General features: G+C 44.6%; 1 protein-coding gene across 5 annotated transcripts in view; it reads right to left on the reverse strand.

Moving 5' to 3' along the window:
* Window positions 1-8,901: 8,901 nt before the first annotated feature.
* Window positions 8,902-20,257, reverse strand: part of SFMBT1 (Scm-like with four mbt domains 1) — a 129,751-nt gene continuing 118,395 nt past the window's right edge. For 2 of the 5 annotated variants that reach the window (XM_019547429.1, XM_019547426.1), the window contains one exon: window positions 8,902-11,463. In XM_019547429.1, the coding sequence (XP_019402974.1) occupies window positions 11,323-11,463 (141 nt within the window). In that variant the 3' untranslated portion in view covers window positions 8,902-11,322. Of the gene's footprint in view, window positions 11,464-19,233; window positions 20,090-20,257 lie in introns of those variants that run through there. The other 3 variants (XR_002103218.1, XR_002103217.1, XM_019547427.1) reach the window with 3 other exon arrangements.

The following is a 20,257-nucleotide window of genomic DNA, read 5'->3' on the forward strand; positions in this document are numbered from 1 at the left end:
TAGCACCTGCCCCCCCAAATTACTTCCTTGCCACCTGCCCCCATTCTTGGCCCCCTCTGCTGCCTATCCTATGCTTTTCATTCATAGCTCAAATGCTGATTGATACAAAGAATACCATATTTACTCAAATCCAAGAAAAGCGTCTTTTCCCCATTCCACAGGGGAAAAGCCCAACATTTTGGATTTGAGTACAAGTGGGGAGGCAGTAGTTCAGACTCCAACCCTGGACTCTGGGTCAGAGTCAAAGCTGTAGCCACTGTCCCTCTGCCAGTTGCCCTCCTACCCTTGCCATTTACCTTCCCAGTGCAGCTCTGGCTCCAGCCTCAGGCACAGAGTATGGAGCACATGCTGGCTCCAGCCTCCACCTAGCCATGTGGCAGTGGTTGCAACAATGGCAGCTCAAGCCCCAGCCCTGGAGCTGGGAGTGCAGCTTCTGACAGTGCCGCTGTTGTTACAGGCTGGGCAGGAGCCAGAGCCAACATGTGCTCCATGCTATGTGCCTGTGGCTGGAGCTGCAATGGGAAGGTAAGCTGTGATAGAGGGCTGGAGGCAAAGTACAGAGGTTGCGAGGGTCAGTGGGTGCAGCTTCAACTCTGACCCTGATTCAAGTCAGGGCCACTGCCTCCCCCACTTGTACTCAAATCCAAGACGAAGGGCTTTCCCCCCATGTTGAATGAGGAAAAAAACCTTGTCTTGGATTTATATAGTATTCTTTGTGTCTACAAGCATTTGAGCTGTGAATGAAGGGTGATTTCTTTCCCAAATTAAGCTAGGAGCTAGAAAAGGAACTGCTCTCAAACTGTGTCAAATTTCTGTGTCAGATTTCAACATGGCTGATACTCCAATGAATAAAAAGCCTGAGTAAGCAGCAGCAGCAGCAAGTTTCATGTTTGTGATTGCAAAAAAGATATTAGAGTGCAAATGGAGTTGCAGTTATTAAATCAAAGACATCTTCATCTGAGAGCTATGAAGCTCAATGCATCTGACAAAACAAGACAGTCTTAAGAACTCACATCACAGAATCATAGAAAAATAGGGCTGGCAGGGCCTTCTGAAGGTCATCTAGTCCAATCCCCTACCTGGAGCAGGATTATCCCTATCTAAACCATTTCATACAAATCCTTGTCTAACTTGTTAATAAAATTGCAGTTAACCATGTCACACAGTCACAAAGCACAACAGATTAACCTGCTGCAGATGTAGTGGGGACAATGGAAGTCAGGGTCCTCCTGCTGCAAAGGTTGTTCAAATATGCTTGAAAAATCCAAGGAAGCGTTCCACACCCCCTGTTATAGAGGAAGCAAAATTTGAGTTTGTACCAATCTGTCCCAAACCTAAATGTGGTAATTAGTCTGATTCTGAGTGGACAGGCAAGACCTAAACCAAGAACCTCCAGGTTTTAGTCACAGCAGGACCTTTGGTACACCCCAGCCAAAACCCCCAGCCTCAGTTACAACCAACACTCAATGCTTCTAAAAAAGGCAACCTCCCTGTCCCATAACATGTATACCAACAGGAAGGGAAAAAATCCTTCCCGGCTCAATACCATAACCAGGAAAGCCCAGAAGTATGGGAAATACCCTTCACAGAATACTGCTAGCTCATCTCTGGCCAATACTTACCCAACCTCTTTTTGAACACCTCCAGAGATGGAGAGTCTACAAATTTGCTAGACAGTATATTCTACTGGCTCTCTGTTCTAACAGCGAAGAAGTTTTTCTTGATATCCATTCTAAACCTATGCTGCTGCAACTTCAAGTCATTGATCTGTCCTACTCTCTGCAGCAAGGGAGAAAAGGTATTTTTTCTCCTCTTTATGACTGCCTTTCAGATATTTGAAGACTGCCATTGTATCATATTATCATATCATACCATATATATAAAAAAGGGCTTAAATGATGTTTGCCAGGGGATGGATACCAAAGCTCTGAGGTAAGTGGGGAGGCAGGAGACCTGAAAGAAACTCAAGAATGAGAGGGCAACAGGGAAGACCTTCTCATTCCTACTGAGAAAGTAGGGCAATTGGCTAGTTGCCTCAGGTGTCTGTACACGAATGCACAGAGCCTGGGAAACAAGCAGGAAGTACTGGAAGTCCTTGCACAGCCAAGAAACTATGATGTAATTGGAATAACAGAGACTTGTTGGGATAGCTCACATGACTGGAGCACTATCTTGGATGGGTACAAACAAGTCAGGAAGGACAGTCAGGGGAAAAGAGGAGGAGGAGTTGAACTGTATGTAAAAGAGCTACATGATTGCTTAGAGCTCCAGTATGAAACAAGATAGGTCTGTTGGAAGTCTTTGGGTTAAGTTTAGAGCAGACAGTAAGGGTGATGTTGTGGTGGGTGTCTGCTATAGACCACCAGACCAGGAGGATGAGGTGGATGAGGCATTCTTCAAACAGCTAGTGGATGTTTCCACATTACAGGCTCTGGTTCTCACAGGGGACTTAAATAATCCTGATACCTTACTGAGGGCACAGGAACAAAACATTCTAATGTACAGAAAGAATAGCAAATGTGGCAAGTGATCAGCTTGGCTTAGCAGAGAACTCTTTCAGTGAGCTTAAACACAAAAAAGGAAGCTTACAAGAAGTGAATGCTTGGACAAACAACTAGGGAGGAGTATAAGAGTGCTTGGGCATGCAGGGTTGAAATCAGGAAGGCCAAAGTGAATGGGAGTTGCAGCTAGCAAGGGACATGAAGGGTAACAAGAAGGGTTTCTACAAGTATGTCAGCAACAAGAGGAGGGTCAGGGAAACTGTAGGTCTCTTACTGAATGGGAGAGGCAATGTAACGACAGACGAAGAAAAGGCTGAAGTGCTCAATGCCTTTTTTGCCTCCGTCTTCACAGACAAGATCAGTTTCCAGACTACTGCACTGAGGAGAACAGTTTGGGGAGAAGGTGAGTAGCCTTCAGTTGTGAAAGAACAGGTCAGGGACTATTCAGAAAAGCTGGACATGTACAAGTTCATGGGGCCAGATGCAATGCATCCGAGGGTGCTGAGGGAGTTAGCTGGTGTGGTTGCAGAGCCTCTGGCTATTATTTCTGAAAACTCATGGTAATCGGGGGCTGTCCCACATGACTGGAAAAGGGCAAATATAGTGCCCATCTTGAAGAAAAGGAAGGTGGAGCACGCAGGGAACTAGCCCAGTTAGCCTCACATCAGTCGTCAGAAAAATCATGGAGCAGGTCCCCAAAGAATCCATTTCTAAGCTCTTGGAGAATCAGGAACAGTCAGCATGGATTCACCAAAGGTAAGTCATGCCTGTACAACCTGATTGCCTTGTATGATGAGATGACTGACTCTGTGGATTCCAGTAAAGCAGTAGACATGATATACCTTGACTTTAGCATAGCTTTTGATACTGTCTCCCACAACATTCTGTAAGGGGGTAAAAAAGCTGGCTAGATTGTTGGGCTAAAATGGGTAATAATCAATGACTCAATGTCTAGTTGGCAGCTGGTATTAAGTGGAATGCCCCAGGGGCTGGTCCTGGGACCGGTTTTGTTCAATATCTTTGTTAACAAACTGGAAGAGGGGATGGATTGCATCCTCAGCAAGTTCGCAGATGACACCAAACCCTACGCTGGAGGGTAGGGCTAGGTTTCAGAGTGACCTAGCCAAATTGGAGGATTGGGCCCAAAGAAATCTCATGAGGTTCAACAAGAATAAGCAAAATCTTGCACTTAGGATGGAAGAATACCATGTATAGCTACAGGCTGGGGCAGTGGCGACATGTAGGGGGTACACAGGGGCACATGTGTACCCCCTGAGAGTGTCAGCACACCCCCTGTCAGGCCGCGCTCCCAATTTAGCCAGTGGGCAGGGGGGCAGGCAGGAGCAGCAATGCCCCACCTGTGAACGCTGGCTGGGGAGTGGGGCTGCCAGCAAAAGTAGCTGTGCCGCTTCCGGAGGCAAGTGAGATTGGCCATGGGGGACCCCCTCCCCTCCCCGGTGAGTGGCATTTGGCCAGCATGTGCCCCTGCAACTCAAGAGGCACCAGTCACCCATGGGCTGGGGACCAACTGGCTAAGCAGCAGCTCTGCAGAAAAGGACCTGGGTGTTACAGTGAAAAATAAGCTGGATATGAGTCACCAGTGTGACCTTGTTGCCAAGAAGGCTAACAGCATATTGGGCTGCATTAGTAGGATTGTTGCCCCCAGATAGAAGGAAGTAATTCTTTGCCTCTATTCTGCACTGATGAGGTTACATCTGGAATACTGTGTCCAGTTTTGGCCCCTGTTACTATAGATAAAATGTGGATAAGTTGGACAGAGTCCAGCAGAGGACAACAAAAATAGGGGGCTGTGATGCATGACTTCTGAGGAGAGGCTGAGGGAACTGGGCTTATTTAGTCTGGAGAAGAGAAGACTGATGGGGGATTTGATAGCAGCCTTTAACTACCAGAACGATGGTTACAAACAGAATGGAGATAGACTGTTCTCAACGGTTGCAGATGACAGAACAAGGAGCATTACTCTCAAGTTGCAACAAGGGGAGTTTGGATATTAGAAAAAACTTTCTTTCTAGGAGGGTGGTGAAACATTGGAACAGGTTATCTAGGGGAGGGTGGAATCTCCATGCTTGGAGGTTTTCAAGGCTCAGCTCAAGGAAGCCTTGGCGGGAATGATCTAGTTGCAGATGGTCCTGCTTTGAACAGGGGGTTGGACTAGATGACCTCCTGAGATCTCTTCCAACCCTAATTTTCTATGATTCTATGAAAAAAGACTTTTTTATATATCAGTTGCCCTACAGGACTCAGTTCCACATGCTTTTGAGATGAAGCTTAGCAGAATTTTATATAAAGCTGAAACTTTTTTTTAAAGTAATAATGCATTCTACCCTCAGAGCATAACAGTGGCAGCATAAGAAAGGTTTATTTTATTAGTACTAAATAGCTCTCTCTCATTCTAGTAGGGATAGTGATGAAGGAGAATTCTGATTGGAGTTCTGCTCAGCTTAATCACAGATTGTCTACACAGGAAAAGCAAAAAGCTGCAACTTTTAGCTTTTATATCCCATGAAATGCATCCATGCTTCCATCAGACAATGCACAGGTAAAAATGTTCCAAGAACTTGATAAAGCTGCACAAGCTAAGGCAAACTTCTGTACAGAGGGGTGACAAGTGTTAGTTACTTCAAGTTTATAAATTACTTTGCAGTTGTATGTGAGGGTCTCAAAGCAGAATTTGGAAAAGGACAAATTACATTTTATCTTGATTTCACAAGAGTGAATCCTAATTATTATAATTCCCAAATGTTAAAACAAAATAGCCATAAAAAGTTTAAGCCTTTTTAATCTAATCTTTTTACAATGACTTAAAGCTGTCATAATGTACCATAAACTTATGTACATTCTATTTACAGAGGATATAGCCATCCAAAATATTTAAAATTGTTTTGATTAAATAAATGGTGAAACTTGATAAGCATATTTTCTTATGCATCTCTCTCCGTGTAGCATTTCCCTTTTAATGCTTGCTCTCTTGCTCTCTCTCTACATATATCTACATCTATATATGTATTATATATAAATAAATAATCAAAGAAAGAAAAGACAGCAAGCAGAAGAGACACAACACATTATGCATTTGATTTGTTTTCTTGTTGTTAAGAACAAGCAATTAATTAAAAAGGCAAAATACAGGAAAAGTGCATCAGTTCCAATGAGTTAGTACAAGGAAGCCTACACATGGTGCTTGTTTTAGCCAGGTTCAGATCTTCCAGCAGGCCACTGATTGTCTATATAGGTGTTAACAGAAGTAAAAACACATAAATGAAAGAGCAGAGAAGAAGAAAATGACACCCCAGAAAAATATTAAAAGTACTTTCCATTCGGCTTCTTGGAAGCTGCTGCTAAGTGACTTCTGAAAGTCACATGGACTTGAAAACTTTAACATGGACTTGAACAATTCATCCAACTTGACCAAGACTCACCCCTCCTTCACTACTCAGACTGGGCTGCCTGTTTTCCAGATGCTCTACAATGCTGAAGACTTTCAGAGGCTCTGTAACCATAGTTCAGTAGAATCATAGACTACAACGGTCTCTGCTTATGGTATATTAGTTAGATCATCTCTCTGAATTTTGCTAGTGAGACCTGCTGACTGGTCTTAGATTAAATAGAACAAGTATCTTCTGATCACAATCTTGGCTGTTTTGTATGGTGTACTTCAACACAATGATAGATTTAACCTTCATTGAGCATGGAGACTCTTGTTTTTGCTTTTTAGATTTCAGATACACTTTAAAAGGAGTCATGACAATAAAACAGCTTGCACTGTATTTGGTATCCAAACCTCACTCTCTTCACCATAAGGCTGCTTTCAAAAACAAAGCTATTAGTATGATTTGGGGAACAAGTCAGACGATACTTCTAAAGAAGGCCTTGGCACATCCTTTTGAAATTCAGTTTCTGGCCTATATTTTTCAAAACTTTAGACAGACTTATTTTGTGCTTATTTTGGGTATTCTGAAATAACAGCCAGCAGTAACCAGCTTGCAGTTATGCTGTATGATTGGTTATGATGGAGGAGTTAGGGATAGGACTATTATAGCCTTGGCCTTATGGTAAGGATACCTCGACCCAGACTTTTCTTTTCCAACATACTTGCTTGTTGCTTTGCCCAGAGCAAAATGTGGATGAGGAGCAAAGGCATCCATTTCCTACCCACACTGAAGTTTCAGGTTTGTCCATTTTATTTGGCTGCTGTCAAAATCTCATGGCTAGCCTTCTGCTATTAATGTAAAAAATCTTGGTACGTAACATGAAAAAACTGAGTGCTTAAACTAGCAAATAGCATATATTTATATTGCTGTGGTCTAAGCAACTGACCAAGCCTCCCTTCTTCAAAGCATCAATTGAAAGCCTATCACCAAGACAGAACAGTTAAAATTGTGACAGAAGTCAAGTCTAGAAACCATTCCAAAATTTCTCCATCAACACCACAGGGGTTGGCAAGCTCCCTGTCCTTCTGTATCATCCCCAGGTGTAAGTGGCTCTGTCCTCCAACCAGTTATTTTTACATTCACATTCAAAATATTTTCATATTTTTATGTTCACATTTCTAGTATCAGAAGAAAAGTAAGTAGTGCGATCAGTCCTGCACCTCTCTTTTTGGAAAGGTTACCTTTCCCATCATCTCTGCCCATTCCATAGAGTATGTGGCAAGATCTTCTTGAAATGGGTAAATGGTTGGGACATGTCAACTTTTCATGTAGATGCAAATCTGTGGAGACCAAAAACCTCTCTCCTATTGGCTCATTCATTCCTGATGTAGAAAATACCGTATCAATACCCACTAAAGAAATGATATTCAATAATATTAAGGCTAAATATAGCTAAATGTGTGCACTAAAATGCAGCTAAGTATGTGTTCATTTAATGGTGTGATGGAATTTGATCCCTGATCCCAACAACTGAGCCTCCTGCTATAGCACATGTGCATGATAGGAGGCATGCTTTTGGGATTAGGGGTCAGATCCTAACAGTGCCATCACTACTTGCCACTGCTGGGAGAGCCCAGGCTCTCTCCGCACTGGCGAACTGAAAGCTCAGTGCTCACTTGTGGGGTTGACAATGAGCTGATTGTTGGTGACAACCCCAGCCAGTCCTAGGTCTGGGTCACCCAGGGCTGTCAGGACAGATAATCAGCTGATTGTTGGCCCGGACTCAGACAGCCCCAAGTTTGAGACTAAAGGCTGTCTAGGGCAAAGCAGGCAATCAGCTGATTTTTCAGAACTCTTCAGCGGGAAGTTCTGGTGGGGCTTGCCTGTTGTGGGGAACAGAAGCTCTGTTCCCCTGATCTGGAGAGCCTGCCCAGAGCTGTCTGATGCAGAGTTTAAAGTCTCTGGTAAGGCCGAAGTCTCTACCAGTCAAAGCCAAAGTCTCTACCAGCTGGAAGCCTCCACTCACTCCCCTGCATCAGGCAACTCTGGCTGGGCTGACCAGGCCAGTGCTTAAAGTCCTTGGTGGGGGAAATTCTTTGGCTCTCCCAGCACCAGTTCTTGTGAACCCAGCATTCATTCCTGCCTGTGGCAGGGGGTCAGGCTAGATGATCTGATCAGGTCCCTCCTGACCCTTGCTACTATGAAACTATGAAACCACAACACCCAGTGTCTGGCTGGGGCCATTAATCATCTGATTGTCAATCTTGGGACCCTTCCAAAGTCCAGTGCAGTGTGGGCCCAGGACCAACGGTCAGCTGATTGTTGACATCATACAAACATCGAATATTTTTATGGCTTGTTCCCCATTTTATAGTGCCCACAATTGGGTGCACCCTTCCTATTTGTGTCATGATTAACATATTAATTAATTGTGGCATACATGTAAAGCACAGAGGGGGGCTTTAGTTATGATGCACAATTCAGACTATATAATGTTGTCATTCAAGTTTATAAAGAGATAAATGAGGGGAAGAGGAAGACAATCATTTGCCCCTGAACAGGTCAGCTAAAAAATTTAAATAGCATGTGAGCCTAGTGTAAATTGTCAATACAAGATCAACAAATATACATCTCTTTTTGTAAATATAAAAAATGATACCTAGTAAGGAGTTCATTTTACTGCAGGGAAGGTTATCTAGATGCATGTGAAACCCTCTTGCCCTCTTTTACCCCTCCCCCAGTTCTTATAGTATGTAGATACACTATAAAACCTGAAATCAAAATGCCGGGGCAGTGCCATATCAACTGCTGGCAGGGACATGGTTAAACTAATGCCAAGATTCACCCATCAAGGTACTTAAAATTCATTCTCAAGAAACAGAGTCATTTAAATTGCATATGAGCCTAGTGTAAGTTGTCAGTACAAGATCAACAGATACAGCCTCAGCCAAATTTTTCCTTTCTGTGCAGATATAAACACAATCAAGTAAAAAGACTACACCTAAGGATAATCCCCAATTCTCCCTTTTTAATCCAGCAACAAAGACAGAATGCATTTACCCCCAAAATGAAGTGTACAGGTAACCATGTACAGCATAAAAACTTGTTACAAATAACGGAAAATATCCCTTTGGAAAATCCGAACAAAAATAGATCCCATTGGGATCATGCTTCCAATGCCTTCTAAGGCAAGGCAGTAAAAAGCACACTACAATACACCCAAAGGAGACCAGTCTGACCTCTGAAGCAGCTAACTGTTTACTCACAATGACAAACTTTATTTTAAGAAGTTCATTAAAAACTCTATGTTTAGCTTCTTTTCCTTTCTGGCCTTTACCTAAAGATGCTTATTTTTCATCAGAAGAAATATGCAAAATTCTTGTCTCCAGACCTGTCACTTCAGTTTAGAGTCAGCTTTTCTCCCATTTTGAGGGGGAGAAGAAGTCTTTGGAATTTAGCATTTCTCCAGTTTTTTTTTGTCTTTACTGAGCTATTCTAAGGGATATACAGCAAAAAAAAGCCCTCTCTACTTAAGAGTTATTCACCATGTGGGTAGCTTTGTTGTATTTATCCCCTTCTTACTATTAAGAATAAGCCAGGAGTGGACACTAAAACTAGGTAAAACCTACCATTTTAAATTTGCAAAGCATTTTCTAATGGAACCCAGAAGTTTGGTCCCAGAGATACTGCATGAGTCAACAAGTAGACTTGTGTGGAACCTGAATTGCTTCTATGGCCAGACTACATACTGCAGATGTTGGAACCCAGGAAATGTTTTTCCAGCACCACTTCCTCAAACACACACTGGCAGGAAGCTAAGTACTATCATCTTACTTCAAATGTCTTTTGTATGTTTGGGGGCCTTATACATATATTCATTTGAGGATGGGAAAGAATCGGAGTGATGTGTTCTGGTTTCCCAGCTGTATATAAAGCCTTAGCCACAGTTCTTTAAACGCATGTGTAAACTCAAACAGAGGTTGATCAATGCATAGAATCTAAAACCCAAGTGGGTTCAAGGCTTAAAATAACTACACCAAATTTGAAACAGACAGTGAGGTTAGCTTGGCTGCTTGGCAAAGGGTTAAGAAGAATTCTGTATTGTGGCAATCTGGATTCCATTCAGGACTGATTTACACTAAGAAATTATAATCAGCAGTTCTCCAGTAGTGTAGTTCCATTAGTGGAAACTGGTGTAAACATGAGAAAAATGCCTCCTGCCCATGGTCAACTATGGTGCACTAATTTAATATTAAAGTTTACCTGAGGTGTGTTCCCACTACAGCTTTTACTATGGCTAATGCTGGTGGGGCTGAACTATAAATTGCAGTTTCCATTTTTATATGTACAGCCCTGTCACTCACGAAGTGGGGACAGAAACACAGCAGCCTTTCAAATGATTCTATAGCTGCTTAATAGGCATAGGAAGAGAGAAGAGAGATTTCACCCATATTTTAAAAAGGGAGGGTCAGCAATTTTATCCAACAATCAAGATACAGGAAATGGAGATAAAACAGCATCTTCCTCTTCCATCTTCTGTCCTATGGCCTGTCCACCACAGAAAAAGTATAAATACACTGCATTTTCCAACCTCTTTTTACAAAAAAGATGATGCTTCTGAAATGCCAACTAAGTCTATACAGTTCTTTGCCAAGGCTTTAGAACAGAGCTTACCTGGGAGATCAGAACTCTGTGCTGATATTGTTTTGCCCTTTTAGGTCTATAGAAGTGCAGCTGTCAATGAATTTCCCAAAGAATCAATTTCTCCCTATTCCAAATCGCCACATTTACCACTTGAGCTACAGAGGTAGGGAGAAAACACACACACAAACACACACACCTGTGCATTTAGAACCATGTGGCGACATCTCTGTCCCGATAATGAGCTATTTTAGTTTTTAAAAAAAGGCATTAGAAGTACTGATGTGCAAAGAGGACATTCCAAAATCAGTGCTACAATAGAGAAAATGTTCTTTCGTTCTTTCCAGACAGGAAATGGAGAAGGCATTCTTCTGTGAATAGTCAGGAATAAAAAAAAAAAAAGATGTCTACCAGTAGCCTGAAGTTTCAACACAACTTCAACTTCTTCTTTTTCAATTCTGCATCATCAGAACTCTTGAAATCTTCCTCACCATTGGAAACTTTTCTGTAACCACATTTAAAAATTACTTTAAAAAGTTAAAAAGAACTAACAGGCTGGAGGGAGGCAGGCAGGAATGATCATGCTCCCAAGCAGGAAGCTCAGTTTGCACTGGCCTTTTGCTCCAGGTAGGCTCTTCTTTCCTTCAAAAGCACAAAACTGTGGCTGACAGAAATTTGTAGGTCACCAGAACTGGCATCTCAGTTCAACCGCTTTTGGCTTTCTCTACCAGAGAGGGAAGAGTATGTTGCTTGAGTTGTGCTAATTTCCACTGTGACTTGGTTGCCCCTCAGTTAGCAAACTGCTGATAAAAGGCAAATTTAACTCTTTCAATATGATGGCAAAGTTTAATGGCTGGCCCAAGTTTCAGGTCCATGCACTCCTGAACAGTGGGCAAGGTGAGCAGGAGGAGTGCTTGACCATCTATTTCCTGTCAAGAAACAAACAAAATCAACAAGGCAGAATTAGTTGCATGCTTACTCCCACTATGCCTTATATTTTAGCTTGCTTTAGTTTCAGCTCATTATTCTTTACCTGGCTTTCACTTATATTATTCCATTTAGGTAAAATACAATCCCTCTAATTTTTCAAAATGTCACCTTGAAATAGGGTTCCACCCTGTTCACAGGTAAAGAATAGGACTCCACAATACCATTTGTACTGAATACATACTACATGTATTCAATTTAAATATATTTCCTAATTTCAAGCTTTGCAAACTTCTTTCTGTGCTCAGAGAATTAAATATGTTTCTTTTCTTCTCATGTATCAAACCACAATAAAATGTTCTGCAAGCCAAACTACACTTTCAAGAACATCTTTGTAATTCTATTTTTTTCATGTTATGATATTAACACGCACTTGCTTTCACCATCGAGGAGACTAGCAACTTGAGGAATTAGGAATTTGATAGGAAAGACTTCTTAAAGCATACATTTATACCATAAGTGCCATAGAAAAAACATATTAAATAGGTTTTCATTTTTGTATTGTGATACTCTTAAAGATAAAATTATAATTTTTCTTTAATAAAATCCATTATCAAAAACATGCCTCCTCACTTGGACATCAGTACAACTGAGAGATGCTCAATAGTATAAAAATTCTAGATGTGCAAGCCTTGTATTTTGAAGAATTAATGCTAGTGACTACTGAAAGTGAACTGTACCATAGAGCATGGACAGACATGCATATGAAGCGCTTCAGTAACATAAACATACATGCCCCTCAGAGGGCTGAAACTGATGCAGTTGCATTGATGAGAGACTGGTGAGTGGGAATCCCAGTACTTCTCTCAGCCACAATCCCTAAGTGGCTTCTGAGGACAGTCAAGTGACAGAGGTAGAGCCTAATCAGTATTTGACATGCAGGCAACTGTTATGTTTTCATCTTATAAGGATTGGTCATGTCATGTGTTTGTATTCCTAGAGAAGGATCACAGAATGGATGCCTACTGTTTTCTTGCCCTCCAGGTTTTTGTGAAGCAAAGTGTTGCAAGGCTGTATCCTAACTCTAGCTCAGGACTGCCTAACTTCTGAATAGTTGGGGGTCACACAGTGTGGCACACACCCCCCTCTTTCCACTGCTGCACAGCGCTTGCACCATTTAGGGTCCTGAATCACCTAAGCCACCTGGCCAAGGGCAGAGGCAGAGAGTGGAAGATGTAGAAGAAAGAGGAAACCTAGACGGCCGGCAATTGCAGGGAACAGATAAAAAAGGCTAAGGCGACAACCGAACTTCAATTAGCAATGGGAATCAAGGACAACAAAAAGTCCTTCTTTAGGTACACAGGGAACAGGAGGAAAACAAATGGGAGTGTAGGGCCACGGCTCAACAGCTCATGAGAGCTGGTTATTTGCACCCAGGAGAAAGCTGAACTCCTGAATGACTACTTTGCCTTGGTCTATCACTGGACCAAGGGGAAAACAATGCTAGGTAGAATACACGATGAGCACGGTAGGAACAATCACCTGCCTACTATTGCTGTAGAATTGGTGTATGACCAATTAAAAAAATTAGACATGTACAAGTCAGTGAGACTGGATGATCTTCATCCAAGAGTGCTGAAGGAGCTGGCCGAAGTCATTGCAGAGCCCCTGGCAAAACTCTTCCATAACTTGTGGCACTCTGGAGAAGTCCCTGAGGACTGGAAGAGGGCCAATGTTGTGCCCATCCACAAGAAGGGCAAGAGGGAGGACCTGGGTAACTATAGGTCAATCAGTCTAACTTCCATTCAAGGGAAAATCCTAGAAAAGTCCATCAAGGAGTCTATCTGCAATAAGCTTGCAGAAGGTAAGATTCTGAATGACAGCCAGCCTGGCTTTGTTGTGGGCAGGCAGGTCTTGCCTTACCAACCTCATTTCCTTCTATGACCAGGTAACTCACCACCTGGACATGAGACAGCAGGTTGACATTGTATACCTTGACTTCCAAAAGGCTTTGATCTAGTATCCCACAATGTCCTCATGATAAAATTGGAGGGCTTAATTCTGAGACGGTCAGGTGGGTGTGAAACTGGCTGCAGGATAGGACTCAGAGAATCGTAGTGAACAGATCAGTGTCATCCTGGTGAGAAGTGGGCATTAGCATCCCACAGGGGTCAGTGCTTGGCCTAGTACTAGTGAGGGTCTCTGGCAGCCCCACTCATCCAGTCTCTCACTCTGGTTCCCACCAGGGTACCTCCCTCCCTCACCTAGCACACCTTGAAGGAGAACAAATAGTAATTTGGGAGGCTGCCCTCAGGATAGCAGAGCAAGCCTTAAGGCGCTTCATTACACCCTGTTCATTTTTAGCCACCTCACTCTCCCTGATCTTTTATCTCTACTTCTAAGGAGGGCATCTCCCTCCTTAAATAACCTCTGGTAACTCATACACACATAATCCTGGGGCCTCTAGCAGCCCTCTCACACAAAGTCTCTACTCAAGTAACAGAGGTTAGGGGCTCCTGTTACACTCTCCCCCCATTTCCACCTTCTTCTTACAAATTTATGGTGGGGAGGTCTGGCTGCTCATGATACCCCTCTCAACCTCCGCATCAACACCACCAGCCTGGGTTGGCATATTTCATGCAACATAGCCATAATGCTCCTTTTTCCCATGTGAGCCAACTTGCTCTGGTGCACCACAGCATGTGCACCCTCTAGTAGACTCACAAGCATCATATCTGACAGAGAAGAAACCCTGAAGGCGCAGCTCTCAGGGAAACTGAAACTGCCCCATGGCAGCCACAGGCAGGGAACAAGGTACCATAAAGACCCTAATAGCAGGTCTGAGAAGAGGTACCGGAAGGCCTGGAGTATAAGTGGAGGAAGAAGTCAACGTTTGTTTTCATTTCTCTTTTCTTTGAAGTGGGAGAGGATACCTCCCAGATACAGCAGGATAGTGAGATACAACTATCCGGACAATAGGCCAGAAAAAAGCTGGTAAAATACAAGTCGGTTCCTTGTGTTGCTTCAAGCCTGGTGGTGGATAAACAGGATCAAGGTGGCTATTGATTTGTCAGACCCAGAGACATAAGAAGTGTCTAGACAGCTCTGAGGCTGACTATACAGACTGTAAATTAAGACCCGGTGGAACGGGTGAGGGTGTAGGGGTTGGTGGAGCCCCCACTACACTGAGGCAGACATCAAGACCAACAAGGTCAAAAGCCGCATGTCCAGGCATTTCTTTTCTCCCTTAACAAGTAGTGGCAGGCGAGATTGTGGGCATGCAGAATATTCCATCAAGATGTTGTGGCAGGCTTCAGCCATCTGGCTGAAGTGATAAGACTATCTTAGTAGAGAAAGCAGGTGAGAAACACAGGAAACTTTCCAAACAAGGTAATAACCACTAGAGACTGACAGAGAAATTGAGGCAAGCATCTGGCCCAAAGCAGGTAGGTGGACTTTGGTGAGAGTCCTTCTTTGGACGCATCACCAATTACATCATCCCAGCCAAAGCTTTGTTTAGTTGGGTTTTTGAAACCCTGCAAGGACGGACCTTCCACCACCTCTCTGGGTAACATGTTCCAGTGTTTTACCACCCTCCAAGTGAGAAAATTCTTCCTGTTATCTCATTTAAACTTCCCTTGCTGCAACTTGAGACCACTGCTCCTTGTTCTATCCTCTGGCATATCTGAGAATTGCCTAGCTCCTTTCTCTTTTGAACCCCCCTTCAGGTCACTGAAGGCTGCTATTAAGTCTCCTCTCAGTCTCCTCTTCTCTAGACTAAATAAGCCCAGTTCCTCCAGTCTTTCCTCATAAGTCATGTCCCCCAGCCCCTTCACCATTTTTGTCACCTTCTGCTGGACTCTCTCCAATTTGTCTGCATCCTTTTTGTAGTGAAGGGCCCAAAACTGAATACAGTACTCCAGAGGAGGCCTCACCAGTGCTGAGTAGAGGGGAATAATCACTTCCCTTGACCTACTGGCAACACAGCTACCAATGCAACCCACTATGCCATTAGCCTTCTTCACAACTAGGGCACACAGCTGACTCATATTCAGCTTATTGTCCACTGTAATCCCTATGTCCTTTTCTGTAGAGCTGCTGCCCAACCAGTTAGCCCCCAGCCTGTACTGGTGGATGGGATTGTTCCGTCCTAAGTGCAGGACTTTGAACTTGTCCTTGTTGAACTTCATGAGATTTCTTTTGGCCCAATTCTCCAATTTGTCCAGGTCAGTCTGAATCCTAGCCCTACCCTCCAGTGTATCTACTAATCCCTCCAACTTGGTGTAATCTGCAAACTTGTTGAGGGTGCACTCTATACAATTTTCCAAGTTGTTGATGAAGACATTGAACAAAATTGGCCCCAGGACTGACTGCCAGGGCAGTCCACTTGATACCAGCTGTCAACTAGGTATCAAGCCATTGATTACTACTCTCTGAGCCTGATGATCCAGCCAGTTTTCTATCCACCTTACAGTCCATTCATCCAGCCTGTACTTCCTTAGTTTGCCTGTGAGACTGTTGTGGGAGACCATATCAAAAGCCTTGCTAAAATCAAAGTACATGTGACAGAGCACAGGTTGTCCCTATCACTCAAAGGGATGTGGGCAGGCAGCAGAGCAGCCTGCAGGTGACTGTACTCCCAATCAGGAGTCAAATGGCCAGAAAGAGGCTGCCTGATGGGGAAGAGAGCCCAGATGTCAGAAGTAAGAGCAGCCCATGAACAACAGAGCCAGCAGTTGCTGCAAGCAGCTGGACGGACAACATTGCCCAGCTGGAGTTGCTGCTCACAGAACATCTTGGAGGTAGAGGGTAGGAACTATGGGGATGGTAGTGGTTCCTGGTCCTGGGCCATGACCTAAAACTACACTGTGCTGGGGCTGGATGGCATGGTGGGGCTGCTTGTGGCAAGGTAACTTCTAGGAAATGCCACACCTGTGCCTCCCCAGTTAAAGGTGGGTATGGGGTGCCAGAAAACCTCAGCCTGCACTGCCTGCAGGTGACCCCATGCAGGGGAAAGCCTAGGGAAGCACACCCAAAAGATAAAGCATAGGACCCAGGCTCATGGAGTGAGGCCTGAGGTGGGATCCAGGCTGAAGAAGGGAGCCTGAGACAAGGCCCAGGTCCACAGTGAGGCCTCAAGCCCAAAAGGAGGGTGGGATGTATGTGTGGGATTGACAAGCCCCAGTGTGGGGGCATGGGATGATAGGCCAGGTGAGGCTGAGTGACAGTCCAGCTAAGGGACCAGGGTGTGATAGGCTGTGTGAGGCTAAGTAGGCTTAGGCTGGGGGGGGGGGGGCACTTGATGGGGGGGCAAGCTAAGGGACCGGGGTGTAATGCTACATATGGATGCCAGCTATGAGGCATGGGACATGGCATGAGGGAAGGTTTGGAGCTGTATATATGCCCCTGGCATCAGGGTAATTAAATGGGCAGCCTCCTGCCTGGGAAAAACATAATGAGACATCAAAGGTGTGGTAGGCGAAGCAAGTGGGCGGTTAACCCTAGCCAACTGGGAGGACCAATGTCTAGACTGGCCTTGGGACGCCCACTTATTCTTTCAGTTTTCCATTATCCACAGAGCCAGTCACCTCATTACAGAAGGCAATCAGGTTGGTCAGGAATGACTTGCCCTTGGTAAATCCATGCCGACTGTTCCTAATGTCCCTTTTCTCCTCCAAGTGCTTAGAAATGTATTCCTTGAGGATCTGCTCCCTGATTTTTTCAGGGACTGAGGTGAGGCTGACTGGTCTGTAGTTCTCTGGACCCTCCATTTTCCCTTTCTTAAGTATGGGAACTATGTTTGCCCTTTTCCAATCATCTAGGACCTCTCCTGATCGCCATGAGTTTTCAAAGATGGTGGCCATTGGCTCTGCAATCATATCAGCCAACTCCCTCAGCACCCTCAGGTACATCCCATCTAGCCCCATGGACTTGTACTTATCCACTTTTTCTAAGTAGTCCCTAAACTGTTTTTTCAATACTGAGGGATGCTCATCTCCTCCCCAAACTGTGCTCCCCAGTGTAATAGTCTGGAAACTGATCTTGCCTGTGAAGACGGAGGCAAAAAAGGCATTGAACATTTCATCCTTTTTGGCATCCTCTGTCACAAGGTTGCCTCCCACATTCAGTAGAGGACTCACGCTTTCCCTGATCCTCCTCTTGCTACCAACATACTTGTAGAAACCCTTCTTGTTATCCCTTGCTAAGGTGCAATTGGAGTTGCAGCTAGCCTTCCTAACTTCGTCCCTGTATGCCTGAGCAATGTTCATATTCTTCCCTAGTTATTTCTTCAAGTTTCCACTTCTTATAAGCTGCCTTTTTGTAATTTAGTGTACTGAAGAGTTCCTTGCTAAGCCAAGCTGGTTTTCTTCCATACCTGCTAGTTTTCCTGTGCATTGGCATAGCTTATTCCTGCACTCTCAGTAAGGCTTCCTTAAAGTACAGCCAGCTCTCCTGGACTCCTCTCTCCCTGCCCCTGAGTTCCTTTAGTGAGTTTGAAGCTTGCTTTTCTGAAGTCCAGTGTCCTTACTCTGCTGCTCTCCATCTTTCCTTTCCTCAGGATCCTGAACTCTATCAACTCATAGTCACTGCTGCCCAAGTTGCCATCCACTGCTACATTCCTCTCCAATTCTTTCCTGTTTGTGAGCAGCGGGTCAAGAAGAACACAGCCCCTAGTTGGCTGCTCCAGCACTTGCACCAGGAAGGTGTCCCCAGTACTCTCCAAAACCTTCCTGGATTGCCTATGCACTGCTGTATTGCCCTCCCAGCAGATGTCAGGGTGACTGAAGTCCCCCATGAGAACCAGGGCCTGTGATCGGGAAATTTCCACCAGCTGTTTGAAGAAAGCTTGTCTGCGAAGATGATCTTCCCTCTCTTTGTCAGGTATAGCTCATCTCTTCCCAGCAATTCTTCTTCTTGGAAGAATATCCTGTGGTCAACTAAGCCAAAGCCCTGCTGGCAACACCACCTGCGCAGCCACGTGTTGATCTGCAGTATGCTCCTGCTCCAGCCCAGGCCCTCTCTCTTGACTGGAAAGATTGACAAAAATACAACCTGAGCCCCAAACCCACTCAGCCTTGCACCCAGAGCCCTGGAGTCACTTTTGATATGCTCCCCTGGCAATATCTTTTGTGCCCACATGGATAAGCAGAATGAGGTAGTAGATGGATGGCTGGATGAGCCTCGGTAGTCCCTCCATGACATCTTGGATCTGGGCTCTGGGCAAGCAGCAGACCTCCTGAGACAACAAGTTAGGTCAGCAGATGGCTACCTCCATCCCCCACAGAAGGAAGCTCCAACCACCACAACCCGTTGCTTTTTCTTGGTGGTAGTAGTCTCAGTCCTTCCCACCTTGGTGAGGCCTGGCCTGTCTTTCTCCACCCATGAAACTCTGCTCCTCCCTAACACCAGAGGCTGTTCCCTGAGCGTTTGCAGTTATAAAAATACTGCCCTCTCTCAAAGAAGCAGCTTTCTCAACTACTTGCTGAGCAACTGCCAGATTAATGTGGAAAGTGCTTTTGGGTGCCTCAGGGCATGGCGGAGCGTACTGGGGGTGCACCTGGATACCAGTGAGCAATTCTTATTTTGGACTGTATGCTGCACAACATCTGCAAGGTTAGGAATAAGTCTTTCTCAGAGGCCAGGGCAGTGGAGGCCCAGAGGCTTGCCAGCCAGTACAAGGTCCCAGAAGCTAAGAGTCATAAGTATTATAACTGTCAGTGTTCTCATGAGGGAAGGCCTTTGTGATCAAAGCTTCGCACTGCTAGAAGTAGGAGTGGGAGGTAGGCAAAACTGTGGAAAACCCAGATAATTCAAAGGACAACTCCTTTATTTTTAAACTAAAGAACTGTTTATTGAACATCTTAAACACTGAAGCACTGTGTTCTGCACTCTTGAAACAAACTACTTTTCAAACTGGGGGTGAGGTTTCTGGGGACTAGTATGTTACCTGGGAAAAGGAAGACAGGGTGGGAAAGTTCAGGTGTGCTCCCTGAACATAGTCCAAAAGGTACCCTGCCCTGCCAAGCTGGCAAATTATGTTCCTGTGGAGAGGAAAAGGTGCAGTAGGCTAGAGTGACAGGTCAACATGCTTCTCCATCAAATGATGGAATCAAAGGGGCTTACGATCCTACTCCATGCTGCTATTCCCTGGGAACTACTCGAGACCCGGTAAGATCAAGGGTGCTGTTCCTCTGGGAAAGGCAGTGTCCCAAAGCTCCTTTCCATGCTGTGGAAGGGGCTCTGGGGTCCTACAGTGATTCTCTGGCAGGACTGATTGAGAGAGAGGGGAAGGGGGACTTATCTCAGTATGGCTGAGATGGCAGGGAAAGTTTGAGAATAAAAAGAAGGGTCTGGAACTATAAGACTTGGGTGAGAGGGCAGGAGAAGCTGTCTACAACAAAAAGGTACATCACAAGGCTGGTTGAGTGGGGTGTTGGCACTTCAGTGGGAAGTTCTGACTGATGCTAAGGGTGGGCAGGCCTGAGCTTGTGATTGGTGCTGCTATCCCATGGCCAGTGAAGAGTACTGTGGAGAACAGGCCTGGGCGTAGACAGAAAAACAGAACAGGGGTTGGGTATTCTCTATCTTCTACACCCATAGGAACATCTGTGGGTGCAAATGTTGACCCTGCAACGACAAACAAACAAAGAGTTGTTAAGCTTGTGTGATTTGATGATGTGAAAAAAAAAGTTCTTGCTTTCAGTTTCTGGGGCCTCTTCACATTTATTGTAGGATTGCAAGATCATACACTAACCCCTAGGCTCCTGCTGTCCATCTGTGATACCCTGAGTACAT

This window comes from Crocodylus porosus, unplaced genomic scaffold (assembly GCF_001723895.1).
Source record: "Crocodylus porosus isolate Cpor-Errol unplaced genomic scaffold, CroPor_comp1, whole genome shotgun sequence".
Lineage (NCBI taxonomy): Eukaryota > Metazoa > Chordata > Crocodylia > Crocodylidae > Crocodylus > Crocodylus porosus.